General features: G+C 47.0%; 1 protein-coding gene across 6 annotated transcripts in view; it reads left to right on the top strand.

Moving 5' to 3' along the window:
• Nucleotides 1-18,087, top strand: part of ITCH (itchy E3 ubiquitin protein ligase) — a 340,605-nt gene that overhangs the window by 100,176 nt on the left and 222,342 nt on the right. For all 6 annotated transcript variants that reach the window (XM_029614662.1, XM_029614667.1, XM_029614661.1 and 3 more), the window contains one exon: nt 4,047-4,188. In XM_029614662.1, the coding sequence (XP_029470522.1) occupies nt 4,047-4,188 (142 nt within the window). The remainder of the gene's footprint in view (nt 1-4,046; nt 4,189-18,087) is intronic.

Genomic DNA, 18,087 nt, shown 5'->3' with positions numbered 1-18,087 from the left:
GCTAGTAGTTGCTAGCACAGGATACGAATGACAGTGTGCATCTTGGTGCCATGGAAGCAGTGCCTGCACATGTACTGCCTTTATTTGCAGTTCTAGCTTCCAAAAACCAGTACAAGAGCTGTGAGTAAAAGAGGCAGCGGCAGGACCACCATGGGAGGTAGTGCACTGCTTCAGTGGTCCTATGGCCAACTCTGTCAGCCATGTCCTGCTTCGGGGGAGGATGTGTGGTGCTAGTGTGGGTAGGAGCATTGGAGAATGAGATGCTGTGTTGGGAGAAAGACATGGTTGAGAATGAGTGACTGTGGGGGAAGGGTTATTAAGGCTGGAATTTGTTGCCAGAGGATGTGGTTAGGACAGTTAGTGTAGCTGGGTTTAAAAAAGGTTTGGATAAGGTCTTGGAACCAGAATGGAACCAGGCTGCCAAGAAGGAAATAGAGCAGCTTTTAAAACTAGAACAAGGGGGAAAGCAGACAGTCATCCAGTAGTGCATGTTTCAGAGAACATAAGAATATAAGAGGAATGTATCTTTGAAGGATACTAATGAAACAAGAGAGTGAGGGCATCCCAACAGAGAAGTTCTAATAAAAGCAAAAGTAGCCCATACACCTATAAGTAAAGAATCACCAGAGCTAAAGAATTCCAAATTATCCATATCAACTGAAAATTATGTCCGGGAGGGTATAGATTCCAACAGGATAAAGATCATACAAGAGACTAAATGCTCAGAAGAATCTATATGGGTAGAAATCCCATGGGTGTTGGGTAAGAGTATAGTGATAGAAGTATGCTATCGTCCACCTGGCCAAAATGATCAGATAGAATATGATGAAATGCTAAGAGAGATCAGGGAAGCTAACCAATTTGGCAGTGCAATAATAATGGGATATTTCAATTACCCCAATATTGACTGGGTAAATGTAACATCAGGACATGCTAGAGACATAAAATTCCTGGATGGAATAAACTGCTTCATGGAGCAATTGCTTCAGGAACCAATGATAGAGGGAGCTATTTTAGATGTAATTCCTAGTGGAATGCAGGATTTGGTGAGAGAGGTAACTGTAGTGGGGCCACTTGGCAATAGTGATCATAACCTGATCAAATTTGAACTAATGACTGGAAGGTGGACAATATATAAATCTACAGCTCTAAAACTAAATTTTCAAAAAGGAAACTTTGATAAAATGAGGAAAATAGAAAAAAATGAAATATGCAGTTGCAAAGGTTAAAATTGTACAACAGGCATGGACATTGTTTAAAAATACAATCTTAGAAGCGCAGTCCAGATGTATTCCATGCATTAAGAAAGGTGGAAGGAAGGCAAAACAGCATGGTTAAAAGGTGAGGTGAAAGAGGCTATTTTAGCCAAAAAAAAGTCCTTAAAAATTGGAAGAAGGATTCATCTGAAGAAAACAGGAAAAAGCATAAGCATTGTCAAGTTAAGTGTAAAACATTGATAAGGCAGGCAAAGAGAGAATTTGAAATGAAGTTGGCCATAGAGGCAAAAACTCATAATAAAACTTTTAAAAATATATCCAAAGCAAGAAACCTGTGAGAGTTGGTTGAACCGTTAGATGACCGAGAGGTTAAACGGGCTCTTAGGCAAGATAAGGCCATTGCAGAAAGACTAAATGAATTCTTTGCTTCTGTGTTTACTAATGAGGATGTCGGGGAGATACTGGTTCCAGAGATGGTTATCAAGGGTGATGATTCAGATGAACTGAACCAAATCACTGTGAACTTGAAAGATGTAGTAGGCCAGATTGACAAGCTAAAGAGTAGCAAATCACCTGGACTGGATGGTATGCATCCTAGGGTACTGAAGGAACTCATAAATAAAATTTCAGATCTATTAATTAAAATTTGTAACCTATCATTAAACTCATCCATTATACCTGAAGACCAATGTAACCCCAATATTTAAAAAGGGCTCCAGGGGTGATCCAGGAAACTAGAGATCAGTGAGTCTGACTTCAGTGCCTGGAAGAATAATAGAAACTATTCTAAAGATCAAAATCACAGAGCATATAGAAAGACCTGGTTTAATGGAACACAGTCAGCGTGGCTTTACCCAAGGCAAGTCTTGCCTCATTAATCTGCTTCACTTGTTGAAGGGGTTAATAAACATGTGGATAAAGGTGAACCAGTAGATGTAGTGTACTTGGATTTTCAGGAGGCATTTGACAAAGTCCCTCATGACAGCCAGAGAGGTAAGTAGGAAGGGCACACAAGAGAATGAAAGTGATAGAGGGAAGAAGTGGATTAAAAGTTGAGAGGGGAGGTAGAAGGCGATGTGATGAAAACAAAACAGATGAGACAAGGCATAGTGAAGAGGTATTGGACAACCGAAAGAGAGAAGAGGGGAAGGGGAATTGTTGCAAGGTGGAAGGCACTGTTCCCGCCAAGCTGTGCGCACACGAGTCATAAACCTGTGCATGAAAACCACAATATTATTTGCTTTATACTGACTTGCAGCGCAAAAATTTGAACTTGGCTTACGAACAGTTGCACATAGAACATTTTTGGGCACGCAGTCTTTCAGAATTTTGAGGGAAGGGGAGGGAGAGTTGGGGAAATGAGGCGACAGAAAAATAAAATTAAAAGAAAACCAGGAAAAAGGATTTAGAAGATGAAAGGGTAAGAGTGAAATTTATTTTGACTTGTTTGGGGATATTTTTTGTTGAATTTTACTAAATACAAGACCAAAAATATCAAGGGATACATGATCTGAAACACAGAAACTGAAGGGGGTACACTTTCAAAGGATTGAAACCGTCTGACCTACAGTACCTCATGGATTATGCCCTTTGACAAGCGGTTGCTCAGTGTTTCAATACACCTGACTATTTCTTAAAAAAAAAACTTGTTCTGAAACTGTCACTCACATGTCCTTCACATGAATTTTAATTATTCAAATGCCTAAGGAATTGAGGCACTCTGATCCTCACACACACACAGTCCCTTTGAATTCCAGAAGGAAGCTCTCTTTGCATTATCCAACATGCCCTGGCTTATGAGTGATGTTTGTTCCTCTCATGTACGTGCAAAACTAACCCATTTGGAGATGCTACCTTGTGAGAGACTTGCTATCCTTTTGAGAAGAAAAAGAATAGACAGCCCCAGCAAATGCTTTAACAGATTCATTAGGAATCTGTATTGGGGTTTTGCTGGGGGCTACTATTCAGGGCAGAGCATTTGTTCACATCACATAGGAAGTCCAATGTACAGAACTTGATTTTACCCCAGTGCACTTGAAGGGGCAAGTTTCCACTGTATCTGGCAGGCTTTCATTAGCCAAAAACTAGTACTCACGGACAAGATTGTGCAGTGCTTCCAGCTCCCAATGGCAAACTTTGATACTCGAGTTCCACAACAGGATTTCTTTAATAAATATTCATAAGTTTTTTTTTTTACATGCCCAGTCTCCAGATTTGTTAATAGATTCTGGTTATACTGAAGATCAGACCTGCTCTGGCAGTTATAATGGGGTTTGCTGTTACTACTTTTAAAGGAATTTTTTGTGACACTAGACTTTTAGAGATCAGATTGTTTTGTTTTTTTTTTAATTTACACTAGCACTTTATTGGAGCAATTTTCAAAACTACCCTTATAGATGTGAACTTGGGTATTTTTTACCTGCAGACTCTGCACTATTTTCAAAGGGAAAGTCTTCCTATACTTCCACATGCCCTGGGGGAAAAAAAAACGTACCAGCAAAGATAGGCAAATGCATTTTCTGTGGATTATTTTTTTCCATTGAAAATAACACGTGTAGATTTGAACATGCGATCTATGCATGCTGTTTTCCTCTGACCTAAACACACCCCCAGGAACACTGCCACTGCCTCTTACAAGTAAAAGTTCACGTCATTTATTTTCTGCCCCACCACACCTACTTTTAGCTGGGAAAAGAGAGGGCGATTTTCAGCCCCCCCCCAGTTTACCCAGGTATGTAAATGGATTTTGAAAATTGCCCTTCCCACTGTAAGAAGAATTTGAGGTCAAGAGTTTGAACGTTCTTTAAAATGTTTCTTCTTTTTGTTTAGTCATTTCAGCAAAACTGAAAGAAAATAAAAAGAACTGGTTTGGACCCAGCCCTTATGTGGAAGTCTGCGTGGATGGGCAGTCGAAGAAGACAGAAAAATGTAATAACACACACAGTCCGAAATGGAAACAGCATCTGACAGTGTAGGTTTTGGGTTCATATTTTTTAATACACTTTCCCCCCCACTTAGGAACCTCCTCCATGTGGCCTCTGTGCACTCCTAATTAAAATTCCATTCTTGCAGGGGCCGGCCTAGTGGCTAAGATAAGTGCTGTGCACTGTCATGTGGAAGGTCCCTGGTTCAGTCTCTAAGTTTGGGTCTTCCAGTTTCCAGGTTGGTTGAAGATGCTACAAAGGAAGCAATGTCACCTCCACTGGGGGAGAGGGGAAGGCATGGTTATTGGCAAAGGGTGACACTTGCTGGCTGGATTCAGGGTCCATGATCTGGCTGGATTCTCCATGATTGGAAGTCTTGGAAGGAGCCCAGGTGCATAGCCACTGGCCCAGAACTGTTGCTGCAATGACCGGACTAGGTATGCTGAGCGGGAGGGGGGCGGGGACCCATGAATAGTCGTGAATAAAGGCTCATGGTGCCAGAACCCAGTCCTGATTCCGATTGAGCTGGAAATACAAAGGAGCAGGAGGAAAGTGCCAAAAAAAAAATTTTCCATCCTTGCAGATAATTTCTGCAGAGCTGCATCTCACCCTTTGCCCATACTGCTAGCCTGCAGCAGATGGTTGCAGTAAAACTGAAGGATGCAGGAGGCGTTGTGCTGTTGGTTCTGCACCTTTCAACATCTTCTTTTGCATTTCTGGCTCTGTGAACTAGAAGGGTGACATGCAGTCCCTTTTTATTTTATTTTTTCTCCTGGAACTGCTCATTACTGATTTCGACAACTAATACTGCATCTGCCTTGGGTTCCTAGAAATTCCACAGCACTCCCAACCCTGACCAAAAGAAGGGGTGAGATCTGAATCAGGAATCAAACTCTCTAGTTTTATATGTAAAAACACATTTGCACTTTCACTGGCCATCAGGATGGTTCTGCTGAGCTGGAATTTTTGTTTTGTGTTGCATTTCACTCCAATAACATAATAGGCCAAAGAAATCCAGAGGAAAACATTTAAGTGGCAAAAGCATCAACTTAGTAGGGATGTGAAGCCTCCAGTTTTGTTTTGGTTCGTCTTTTGGTTTAACATATATATATATATATTTATTTTTTTTTTTTATTTTTTTTTTTTTTTGGGGCTTGGTTTATTTGCCAAGCTGAAAAAAATTAATTAAAAATACCCCTTTCAAAACAAACAAAAAAAAAAAAACTGGCTTCTTCATAGCCCTGGAAAACCCCTCTGCTCAAAAAATTGTGAACCCAGGAACTGAGCCTTTCCAACCCCCTCTCCCGGCCCAAAAAATTATTCCAGCTAGGCCTGGGCCTCTACCCCTGTTTCAACATGCTAGGGCAGGGGAACTCCCACCCCAGCCCCCACTTACCCCTTTCCTGGATCCTGAATGAAAATGGGCAGGAACAATATCCTCTACCCTGTACGTACCCGGATCAGTCCAGACTCCTGGGTTTGGCCCCCCCTCTAGTAGATGGAGACAGAAGTTTACCAAACAAAAATCTGCCTCATATAGGCTGGTGCCACCTACAGTCTGGCAGTATTCTTCTGTCTCCAGCAGCTGGAGGAGGTGCCAAACCTACAGTCTGTGCTAGTATCCATTTAGAGACAGGATAGGGAGTTAAAAAAAAAAAAAAAAAAGTGTGTGCCTGCAGGTCCCGGTCTTTGCCTCCCAGGGGGGTGGGAGGTCCTGAAGGGACCATCCCCCCTGGTTTCCGAGGCCGCTGAGGTACTGGGAGATCGTCCCTTGTTTTTTTCCAGCGTGAGATAACCTGGGGGTGATACCGGGGAGCCCTACTCACTCCCCCCCCAGTGGATCCAGGACCCGGAGGCGCTTCGGCAGGTATTTAAAAACAAAATATATATTTTTTTTCTTCTTTGTTGGGCTCGACTCTCCCTTCCCTCCGGTCGCGTTGGGGACTGGTTGTGCTCCATTTCGCCGCACTTGGGAGGGGTACCAGTAGAATTGATTGCCGGCAGGTATGCCGCGTCGGGCAACGTGTACGGCCTGTGGAGCCGCGCGCTCGCGGTTCTCGCACGATAGTTTGTGTAATCCTTGCGTCTCCGAGGGTGAGGGAACCTCTGCGACCCCCGGAAGGGTCTTTGTCTGGGTCCAGATCATAACCGGCGCTATCAGGGAGCTACAGTTGGCTCCCAAGGCTTTTCTGCGAAGCGCGGGAACGGGCGCCATTTTGAATGCGCTGGGGTCCGGGTCTGAGGCAGCGGGTGCCATTTTGGCTCCGCTTGCGCCGGCGGCCCCTGCAGCACACAAAACAGCGTTCGGGGGGGAGGACACCCCCCCCCCCCGCCGCACTTGTCCCCACAGCGCAGGGTCCCTGAGGGGGACAGACCTGCGAGGCCTGATTTGGCTAGGGCTGCGGAGGTCCCTGATGGGGATGGTGATGATTTGTCTTCTGACTCTTCATTCTCTTCGGATTTTATTTGCTGATCCATAAGGCCCTCAAGGCCCGGAAGGCAGGCAGAAAACGGCCGCACAGTCAGGATTCTCTGGCCAAACCCCGGAAGCGAGCCAAGGCCGCCCCAGAGCCGGACCTACAGAGGGGTCAACGCTCAGCCAGCGTCCGGGTACCTCAGCCAGATCCGGATACTTCTTCGGACACGGATGATCAGGATGACCCAGAGATACCTTCCCTGCCTCCGAGGGGGGTTGAGGGTGAAACCGACCCCCAGCAGGGGGGCGTCTGAAAGGGTCTCATGGGACGGATGGAGACAATCTGAAGGTCGTCCGTCTTTTTAGGAGAGATGAGCTGGGTCCCCTCATTCTGGCTATTTTAGGGGAATTGGGGATTCAGCTCCCCCAAGAGGAGTCTAGATTGGGGGCCCACTGTCAGATTTCCCTTTCCATTTTTCGGCAACGGACTTGCTATTTAAGGAATGGGATACTCCGGATATGAGGCTTAAGGTCGCAAAGGCGATGGATAAACTCTACCCCCTGCCGGAGGAGGGTTTTGGAGCTGTTATGGGTGCCCAAGGTGGATGCTGCAGTGGCCGCAGTAACTAAGAAAACTATTCCAGTTACCGGGGGGGCGGCCCTTAAGGACTTGCAAGATCGAAAGCTGGAGGTCCAGCTTAAAAAGATTTTTAAGGTCTCCGCCCTGGGAATTCGTGTGGCCATGTGTAGTAATTTTTCCTTACACGCAGGCCTTCGCTGGGTCCAACAGCTCCTAGCCAATGACTCTCTCTCTCCCAAGAGGAAACTCGCCAGGCGGGAAGACTGGAGGCGGTGATCGCCTACAGTGCGGATGCCTTCCATGATTTGCTTCGCACATCGGCTAGAGCTATGGTATTAGCTGTGTCAGCATGGCGCTTGTTGTGGCTCCGTAACTGGGCAGCGGATGTGTCTTCAAAATCTCAGCTGGGATCCTTACTGTTTAAGGGTAAGCTGCTTTTTGGCAAGAATCTGGAGGATCTGATTCAATCCTTAGGCGAAAATAAGGTGCATCGCTTGCCAGAGGATAGACCGAAGTTGAGGAGCTTTTCCTTCCAGGTCGCGGTTTCGTGGTGGTAAGAGACCTCTGACCACCTGTGGGTCTGCCTGCCTCTTCATTTCGCCACAATGCCAGCAAGCAGCAAACGTACTCTCAGTCCTTTCGTGGGTGCCGTTTTGGTAGGCCTGGCTCCATCCAGAATGCTCCGGACGGCAAGCTGTCACAATGATGTGCAGCCGGTCCATTCCTTTGTGCCAGTAGTGAGAGGTCGTCTGTCCCTATTTTACGGGGAATGGGCCAAGATCACGTCGGATCAGTGGGTCCTCGAGGTGATAAGACACGGTTACGTTAGATTTTGCATGCCAACCCCGCCAACAATTCCTGGTTTCACCCTGCGGGCTGGTAACAAAACGCCGGGCAGTCAAGGAGAAGTTACAGCGTCTTTTCGACCTCGGTGCCGTTGTTCCGGTGCCCTCCGTGGAGCTGCAAAGAGGCAGTTATTCCATTTACTTCGTAGTACCCAAGAAAGTGGGGAACCTTTCGACCCATCCTAGATTTAAAAAGGGTCAACAGAATTCTGCAGATTCCTCTGTTCCGAATGGAGACTTTACATTCCGTAATTGCGTCAGTCAGACCAGGGGAGTTCCTGGCATCACTGGATCTCACAGAAGCATATTTACACATCGGGATCCGGGCAGACCATCGGAGGTTTCTACGGTTTTCCATGTTGGGACAGCATTTTCAGTTCCAGGCACTGCCTTTCGGTTTAGCTACTGCTCCCAGGACATTCACCAAGATTATGGTGGTGGTGGCTGCTCAGTTGCACAGGGAAGGATTGTTTGTCCATCCGTATCTGGGTGATTGGCTTGTTCGAGCAAAGTCGGAAGTTCTGTCAGGAGGCGTTTCGCCGGGTACTTCAGTTGTTGAGATCACTCAGCTGGGTAGTCAACAAGGCCAAAAGCCATCTGGTACCCTCTCAGTCTCTGGAGTTTTTGGGAGCTTTGTTCAACACATGTTAAGGGACAGTGTCACTCCCAGTGGAGCGTATGCTCAAACTTCAAGGCCAAGTACGAGCCTTCTTGTCCCGACCTATATAGACTGTCTGGGATTACCTTCAGGTTCTGGGCTCCATGGCCTCGACGCTGGAATTGGTTCCGTGGGCCTTCGCTCATATGCAACCTTTACAATCAGCATTGCTGTCCCGATGGAATCCAGTTTCGGAACAGTTCCATCTTGAACTACCTCTGACGGAGCACACTCTGTCTAGCCTGGATTGGTGGTTGTCCCCAGCCAACTTAAGGAGGCGAGTTCCCTTGGTAGTTCCTACCTGGCCGGTGATCACGACGGATGTCAGCTTGTCCAATTGGGGAGCGGTATGTCTGAGAAAGTTGGTACAGGGGCTATGGTCTCCGGAGGAAGCGCGTTGGTCCATCAATCGTCTGGAGACCAGAGCAGTCCGTTTGGCACTGCAGGAGTTCCTACCACTTCTCCAGGGCAAGGCGGTCAGAGTCCTGTCCGACAATTCGACCATGGTGGCTTATAACAACCGTCAAGGAGGAACCAGAAGTTGGCCGGTAGCGTTGGAAGCCTATCTCTTGATCCAATGGACGGAAAAACACTTGGCCTGCATAGCGGCTTCTTACACCGCCGGGGTGGAGAATGTTCAGGTGGACTTCCTCAGTCGCCATATTCTCGACCCAAGAGAATGGGAATTGGAGGATGATGTCTTTCAGGTCATTTGTGCTCAGTGGGGCACTCCCCGGATGGATCTCATGGCAACATTCAAGAATGCCAAGGCGCCACGGTTCTTCGCTCATCGCAGGGACATGGTGGTAGAGGGCGTGTATGCGCTGGTACTGCCTGGCCGACACATGTTCTGCTTTACGTGTTCCTGCCTTGGCCTTTCATAGGCAGAGTTCTTCGCCGAATAGAGTTACATCCGTCAGAGGTGGTACTAATAGCTCCCAAGTGGCCACGGCGCCCCTGGTTTGCGAATCTGGTGAATCTGGCGGTTGCACCTCCGTTGCGCTTCCTTGACCGACCGAATCTGCTTCATCAGGGACCCATCTGTTTCGACCAGGTCGAACGCTTCTGTCTAGCGGCATGGCTTTTGAGAGGAAGCGGCTGAAGTCTCAGGGATACTCGGATGCTGTGGTAACTACTCTCTTGTGTTCTCGTAAGGTCTCTACTTCCAGGTCCTATGTCAGGATCTGGAAGGTCTTTGGGACTTGGTGTCTCAACAGAGCTATTGTTCTTACTTGAGCGACCGTTCCGGAGATTTTGAACTTTCTTCAGGCTGGATTGGCGAAGGGATTATCGTGTAGTTCATTGCGTGTACAGGTAGTGGCACTCTGTTCCTTGCATGGTAACATCCAGGGTGCGTCTTTGGCGACTCATCCTGATGTCTCTCATTTTCTTCCGGGGGGGGCGAAACATTTGCATCCTCCAGTGCAACAGCCCTGTCCCTCTTGGAATTTGAGCCTGGTTCTTAAGGCTTTGTGTCGGGCGCCGTTTGAACCTTTGCGCAGGGCAACCTTGAAGGATCTTACTTTGAAGGTTGTGTTTTTGGTGGCTATTGCGTCGGCACACAGGCTGTCTGAGCTTCAAGCTGTCTCTTGTATGGAGCCCTTTTTGTGCATCACTGACTTTGGGGTTTCTCTGCGTACGATTCCCTCATTTCTGCCTAAGGTGGTCTTCATTCCATTTGAATCAGTCGGTCGAACTTCTGTCATTTTTGGATCTGGATAGGTTGCACCCTTTCTCTAAGGATCTTCAGAAGCTTGATGTTCGTCGAACATTGATGCGATACCTGGAGGTGATCAATGCATTTCGAATTTCGGATCACCTTTTTGTACTATGGAGTGGTCCCCGACGGGGCAATATGGCTTCCAAGACTACCATCACTAGGTGATTTAAAGAATCCATCAATTCTGCCTACTTGTTGGACGGTAGATCTTCACCCGAAGGTCTGCGGGCTCATTCTACTCGTTCTCAGGCCTCAACCAGGGCAGAATCTCAACAGGTATCCCCGGAGGAAATTTGCCGGGCGGCTACGTGGAAGTCTTTGCATACTTTTGCAAGACTCCCTCTCCAAAGCCACCTGGTGCCGGTGGCTTTGGAGAGGGAGTGCTTAGAGCGGGCCTCTCCGGATCCCATTCCAATTAAGTTAAGCTCTGGTACATCCCAGGAGTCTGGCCTGATCCGGGTATGTACAGGGAAAGGAAAATTGGCTCGCTCTTGATCATTTTCGTTCCTGTAATACCACGGATCAGTCCAGAGACCCACCCATGTTTTTTCCTTGTAAGGGAATGGAGAGTCCGCGCTCTTTATTGAATTTTATCATCAGCATTGATTCGATGTTATTTTGATCTTTTCTTCGCATGAGTTCTGTATCCCTTTGGGGGGTTGTTCTGCCATGTTGCGGTTAAGTTACTGTATATAGTTAGTTTGCTCCATTTTGCTTTGACATTTGTAATACTGCCAGACTTTAGGTGGCACCAGCCTATATGAGGCGGAGCTTTGTTTGGTAAACTTCTGTCTCTATCTGCTAGAGGGGGGCCAAACCCAGGAGTCTGGACTGATCCGTGGTACTACAGGAACGAAAATTATCAGGTAACAACCAATTTTCCTTTGCTTCCACCCAGGTCTTTGTGCTTTAAAAATAGTACCAAATGCCTGGAGGACGACACCAAAGTGACATCACTTTGGTATCTTCCTCTTGCAGCCGGCACCATTATGATGTATGGCTGAACATCAAAATGACACCAGCTGTATTGGAGGAAGGTGCCAAAGTGTCTTCACTTTGGTGCCATCCTTCTGGCAGATAACACCATTTTTAAAGAGCCATGGCTTCATCAGGAGTGGGTGGACATCGTTCGGGCTGCCCTGGCCAGACCAGATTAGTTTTGTGGGTCAGAGAGGCCTAGCCAGGCAAGCCCATGCCCTGGACTTATTTGATGATAGGTGAGATGGGGTTTCCATGGCTGCAGGAAGCCTGTGTTTTTTTTGTTGTTGCTGCTGGTTTTTTTAATGCCACGAATATGAAAATCCCCAAAGGTTTTTGCATATTTTCATAGTTCATTTTTGGTTTGTTCCATTCAGAACAAACCAAAAATGGCGGCATTGGTTGCATTTTTTTTATAGTTCATTTCTAATGAATGTACATTCTTGCTAATGTGTTATAACAGTCAGAACTGGAGTTTATGAAAGTTAAATATTGGGGTTTAAAGTGCTCTCTAGCACTTGCTTTGTGAGCAGACCATCTACTTCAAGCAACAAGAATAGCAATATACTAGTTTAAAAGTGTTTTGGTTTTTTTTTTTTTTTTTTAAAGAATTTGAAAGCTTGTTCTACTTAGCCACTTCAAGTAAATTGGATTGCCCATCGCCCAGTATGAGCATTATACATCTAAAGTAGGTCGGTGGCCTGAATTACTTTGTGGGCTCAGGGAATAAGAGTAAATAGTGTGGCCAGAATTAAAATAGAGATGTGTGAACGTTTGATGCCTCGCTTCTTCTTTTGCTTTTGAAATTTGCACATGGTTACGATGATTATGTGACTTCTATACAGTAAATTCATTGCTAAACATTAGTGACAGTTCCCTATAGGAATAGAGGCAAGAAATTGAGTGAGCTGGTGAACAAGACCATCACAATGTGCTCTGACCTCTCTGAGATTTCAACAGAACTGTAAACAGTTTCCCTATCAGAAATAGCAAGAAACTGATTCTAAGTGTTTGCTCTTCAAGGGCTCATGTAAAGTGTGAGCTGGAGGTTACTGGGCACTGTACAATCTGTAGTACCGATTTGAATTAATGGTTCAAAGGTTACAGGTGGGATAGGACCAGACATAGTGATCTTATAAACCTAGTTACTTTATAAGAATCTAGACAAAAAATGCATGCCTTTCATTTCAAAATATGAATTAATATATACAAGAAACGAAACAGGGTCCTGGCACACTATTATTGTGGTTCAAGTTTTGTTTTTGGTTAATTTTTGTTTTGTGTTTATTTATTTTTTGTTTTGTTTTGTTTTTTCAAGGACAAGGCAGTAAGTTTGTTTCTCTGAGGACAAGCAGAATGGTAGTCCTCGCACATGGGTGACATCATTGGATGGAGCCCAGCATGAAACTTTGATCTCAAAGAATCTAGAACTTTCAAACATGCCCTACTGAGCATGTGCAGCTGTAGTTATCACCCTGCCCCTAGGCAGAGTCCCTCAGTCTCTCTTTATTTTTTTCCATGGAGCCTTGTGGTCGTGGGAGCCGTGAGCTTCACAGCATTCAGCTTTGCTCTCTACCTCACATTCTTTGTAAGTGATTTTTCTAGATCTGCAGCTGTTTTCTCTCCTTTATCTTATGATAGTTTTTTTCCTTTTTTCTTATTTTCTCTTTCTGCCAGCCACATGGCAGGCCTTAGTCACTGTGCAGTCTGGCAGAATCTATTTATTACCTGCAGTTTAGTATTTATGTCCTCTCCTTGCTTTGTCTGGTGCTGGCAGAACTTGACTGAGTACAGTCCGTGGGTGATCCGTGTAGGCTGCTGAGCCTGGGTACTCACCTGAGTTCTACCCGGGCAGGAATTCCATGTCATTTCACTGATTGATTGGCATCGATGGAGGTCAGACTATACTGTTCCGGGGGTGGGGGGGGGGGAGAGCGCTCATCCTCCCCACACTCAAAGGCACTAGTCTCCATGAGCAGAAGCCCTGGATGATGTAGCCTCCCCTCCTGCTTGCCAGTGATGGAATGCAGTCTCCCTGGTGAGCAGGAGCCTGGGTAAGCAGCTTGCTGCTGCACCTTTGGTGCCATGCCCAGTAATGGTTGCCCGTGCGCACAGATGATCTGACGCATCGATGTGTGGACCGCATCGGGGACCAGGATTGCCATTGAGCACCATGGTCACCTTTGACGCCTTCGAGGTGCTGGAACGTTTTCAATATCGAGGTGCGTGACTGCCCTCAATACCGTAATATTGGGAACCAGATCCTCTATTGCGTGCCATGGTTCCCCTCGATGTCAACTTCTTCGGTGCCATTGATGCAGCAATACCCGTGGTGCCATCAGTACCACCATCCTCTATTCCATCGAAGGTATATGCGTGGCCTCCCTTGAGGCCGTTGAGGTGCATGACCTCCATGCCATTGCAATGTGGAGCTGCACCAATGCCATCGGGGTGCGGGGCCTTTATAAAGACCTTTTGGGCGTGTTGGCCACCGATACATTTCGACTATATCGAGCACCGCCAACAAGGTGCTGGGATCGCCACTGAGCGCCCTGGTCGGTATCGTGCGCCAGGGCTCTTGAGAGTCCTCGAGTGCCACTGAAGGCCTCAAGCGACAGGGATTTCAGCCTTGGACTGATCGAGTGCCAGGGTCACCATCGACCCTGGTATACCAAGGCATCCAGGTGCAGCGGTCCGGTGCTCGCAAGGCTCCTTGGCGGTATCCCAGTGGGGTAGTGAGGAGCACTGTCTGTCCCATCACAGGCTATGACTGTCGGGCACCTTGGATGCAGATGATCTTCGAAGCCCTGAGCCGTTGGGATCAGGGGGCATCGGAGGCCCCACCTGGGTTCATGCACTAGCGAGGCTATCATCAGCCATAGCCACTGGCGAGAGACGCCATCTTGTTTGTCCTCTGATGAATAGGTGAGCCATGCAGTGTGGAACAGTCGATGGCACTGGCAGTCATCGGTTCCTTTGGACTGGTGCTCCTCGCATCCTTGACACCGCTGGCCCATTGATGCCTTTGGGCACCAGGAGCTGTATTGGTGCCATTGGGCAGTCGATGTCCACAATCGCTTGTGGTGCCGGGGATGGCGCTATGTACCATTGAACTGATCTTAATTTGGTCAAACGCTGTCGTAGCCCTGGGTGCCACGTCGTTTGATGCCCTTGATGTGACCCTTCGTTGGTGAGCACAAGAGTGCTATGGCCTCTATGGGCACAGTCACCACTGTGGGCACTAATGGATGTGGTCGGATGTCTTGGGACTTGGCTGCAGGGTTCCATGGGCACCATTGGTCGCCTTGCACTTTGCTGCTGTCATTCCATGAAGGAAACCAAGGTGAGCCATTCCTGACACAGTTGCAAGGGCTGGGTCCAGCCTCTTGGAGCGTTATTAGGTACTGGAGGGGGCGACGCCATAAAAAACCACCACCACCATCGTTCCATACCCAGTGCACTAGTAGTACTAGGGACTCAGTCGTCACACTGTTCCTGTTCACTGTGCAGCATCCACAGTTGGGTCGGGTATGGCAAGGCATGAGTGATGACAGGCGGGATTCTCCCTGTCTGTGTAGTTCGGTTTTTTGGTTTTTTTAAATTCTTTATTTATCCATTTTTACAATTACAAAAAACTCAATTTTGCAAATTTTGATAATGCGGAGGAATATTCAAGCCTTGACAATTTATCCAAAACATAACATTCCTTCAAAAGAAAATAATAAAAAAAAGAAAAAAATATCCTCCTCTCTACCAGAATAAACAATGTAGTAATTTAAAAGGATCCAGAAATTAACAGAGAGTTCATCATTACAATATTTTATAACACAAAGCTTCCACGACTACCAGCTATTTATTAATTAATTAACTTTGGGGGAGGAAGTGACAGGGGGCTTAGATGCCAGAAAAATTTTCAATTGCTCTGCATCGAAGAAAATATTAATTTCCTCTCCCTTCCTCAAAACACACTTACTAGGAAATTTTACTTTGAAATTATACCCCAAGGAAATTGATGATTGATGTAGTGCTAAAAAGGATCTACGCTTTAATTGTGTGGTTGAGGATAGGTCAGGGAAAATTTTTATACTTTCAAAAAAGAGAGAGGAAAATTTCTAAAATAATTTTTCATAACATTTTGCACATCAGAGGTTGAAATTAATGATACCAAAAGAGTGTTTCTATCTAGAATTTCAAAAGACAAGTTCTCAATAATTTCTGTGAGATTTTCTTGTACATTAAGTCTATTTGATGTTGTTACTCCCCTTGCTTTGGAAAGAAAATAGCATTTATTAATTGATGGAGTATTCCCATCTTCAAAGCCCAAAGTTTCTTGAAAAAACCTTTTAAGGGTAATAAAGGGAGTCTCTCCTATAATTCTAGGAAAATTGAGAATTCTAATATTCAAATGCCTGGATGCATTTTCCAATATTTCCACTCTTTTAGCAATAGCATTCTGATCCTTCACCACCGCTGGTTTAAAATATTAAATGCTCTATCTCCTTAGATTCTAAAGTTGAAACTTTTGTGGAAATCTCTTCAATTTTTGTTTGTAGAGCAGTTGAAAAGTAAGTTTTTCACCGTTTTTCTTCAATTACCGTCGAGTTTGGCCCTCGCGGCCTACTGGCCGTTGACGGTACCGCGGCTCGATTTTTCTATGGCCATGGCGTCGGGGTTTCGTCTGTGCCCGGACTGTACTCGCACCATGTCTATCACAGACCCTCATGGAGTCTGTGTAATGTGTTTAGGCCGTGAGCATGATGTCCTGACTTGCACCAAATGTGCCCTCATGACACCAAAAGGTCGCAAAGCCAGAATTGAGAAGATGGGACTCCTTTTCCGTGCTCACACCCAGACGCCGTCCATCGCATCGACGTCATCGGAACTGGCACCGTCGAAGTCTCACCAGCATCGACAACCGTCCGGTGACCGCCCGCCATCGACGTCTTCACGGCCATCGACTCCCGTTTCTCCCCCTCAAGATCGAGGGGATCGTAGGGAGAAACATCGGCATCGTAAGTCTCGGACCGTCGAGGGAGCGAAATCATCGACCTCGCCACCATCCGAGCCACCATCGAAGAAGCCCTCTCCAGGAACGGCACTGACCATTCCCTCGACCGGGACATCGAGGCCACCCTCACCCGATCGGGGTTTGGGAGTCGCGATTCCGCCTGTAAATGTGGTCCCTCCGACTGTTCCTCAGCCTCCCTCTTCCGTCATGGAGCCGGGGCTGATTGCTCCAGGTCTCCGGGAAGAACTGGACCGGCTGGTCCAGGAGGCCATCGACAAGACGATGCCACAACTCCAGGTTCCTCCAGCACCGACACCGGCACAGAGAGTGGAACCGGTCACCGACCCGATTCCAGCAGCGCTGGCACCGCTGCTATCCCGGATGGAGGCGCTCATGACCGCCCTTCCACCGATGATTCCCGGGTTTTCCGATGGCTCCGGTGCACTCCCCGATGACAGCTTCATCGGGAGGAGAGACACCGTTCCGCATTCCTCCTTCCGGGGTATTGCCTCAGCCATCGATGCCATGTCGTCCCTCGCCACCGATTCATTCATCGGGGGCGATATGTACATCGGCGCCTTCGATGCCGGCACCGATGCCTTCCATGCCATCATCGGTGCCCTCGGTGATTCCTTCGATTTTCTCGGAGCCTCAGCCGGGCCCTTCGGGTATCCAACCCCCTTCTCGTCCTACAGGTCAGCCTGCTGATCCTTATGACACCTGGGGTGATGATACTTCCACAGACACAGATGACTTAACCATCACCTCCCTCTCCTACTGAAAGTAGAAAGCGTTCTCATCCAGAGGACCTTTCTTTCATTAATTTTGCGAAGGAAATGTCGGAATTGGTCCCTTTTCAGCTTCAGACGGAGCAAGATGATAGGCACCAGATGATGGAGCTTCTCCAGTTCCTGGATGCCCCTAAAGTGATCACTTCTATTCCCATTCATCAAGTTCTTCTTGACCTCCTCAAAAAGAACTGGGAAAACCCTGGATCCATTGCCCCAGTACACAGAAAGGCTGACACTACCTATCTAGTACAGTCAGCCCCTGGCTTTCAAAAATCTCAGCTCGACCACCACTCAGTTGTGGTAGAATCAGCTCAAAAGAAAGCAAAAAGGACGAAGCCTCACTCCTCTACCCCTCCTGTTAAGGAACACAAGTTCCTAGACAGTATTGGTCGACGAGTGTTCCAAGGGGCCATGCTCATCTCTAGAATTGCTTCTTACCAGCTGTACATGACCCAATACAACAGGGTCATTTTCAAGCAAATACAGGACTTCTCTGAAACCCTGCCTGACCAATTCCAAGAACATCTTCAAATCCTTGTCAACAAGGGGTTTGAGGCAGGAAAGCATGAGATAAGAACAGCTTACGATATCTTCGACACCTCCACTAGAGTGTCTGCAACTGCCATTTCGGCAAGACGCTGGGCCTGGCTCAAGTCTTCTGACCTTCGCCCAGAAGTACAAGACAGGCTCTCTGACCTGCCCTGTATAGGAGATAATCTGTTCGGTGAACAGATTCAGCAAATAGTGGCTGAATTAAAGGACCATCATGAGACCCTCAAACAGCTCTCATCGATACCTTCTGACTTCCCTTCTAGACAGCCCTTCAAGAAGGACTCTTAAGAAGTCATTCTTCCGCCCAAGGAAGTACTATCCTCCACCAACAAGGTCCCGAGTTACGAGGCCTTATCAAAAATCTCAGCCTCGCCAGCCCCAGAAGCAAAAGCCACAAG

The sequence above is a fragment of the Rhinatrema bivittatum genome, chromosome 8, assembly GCF_901001135.1.
Source record: "Rhinatrema bivittatum chromosome 8, aRhiBiv1.1, whole genome shotgun sequence".
NCBI classification, from domain to species: domain Eukaryota; kingdom Metazoa; phylum Chordata; class Amphibia; order Gymnophiona; family Rhinatrematidae; genus Rhinatrema; species Rhinatrema bivittatum.
Note: the sequence above shows the minus strand (reverse complement) of the source record. Positions and strands in the feature narration are given on the sequence as shown.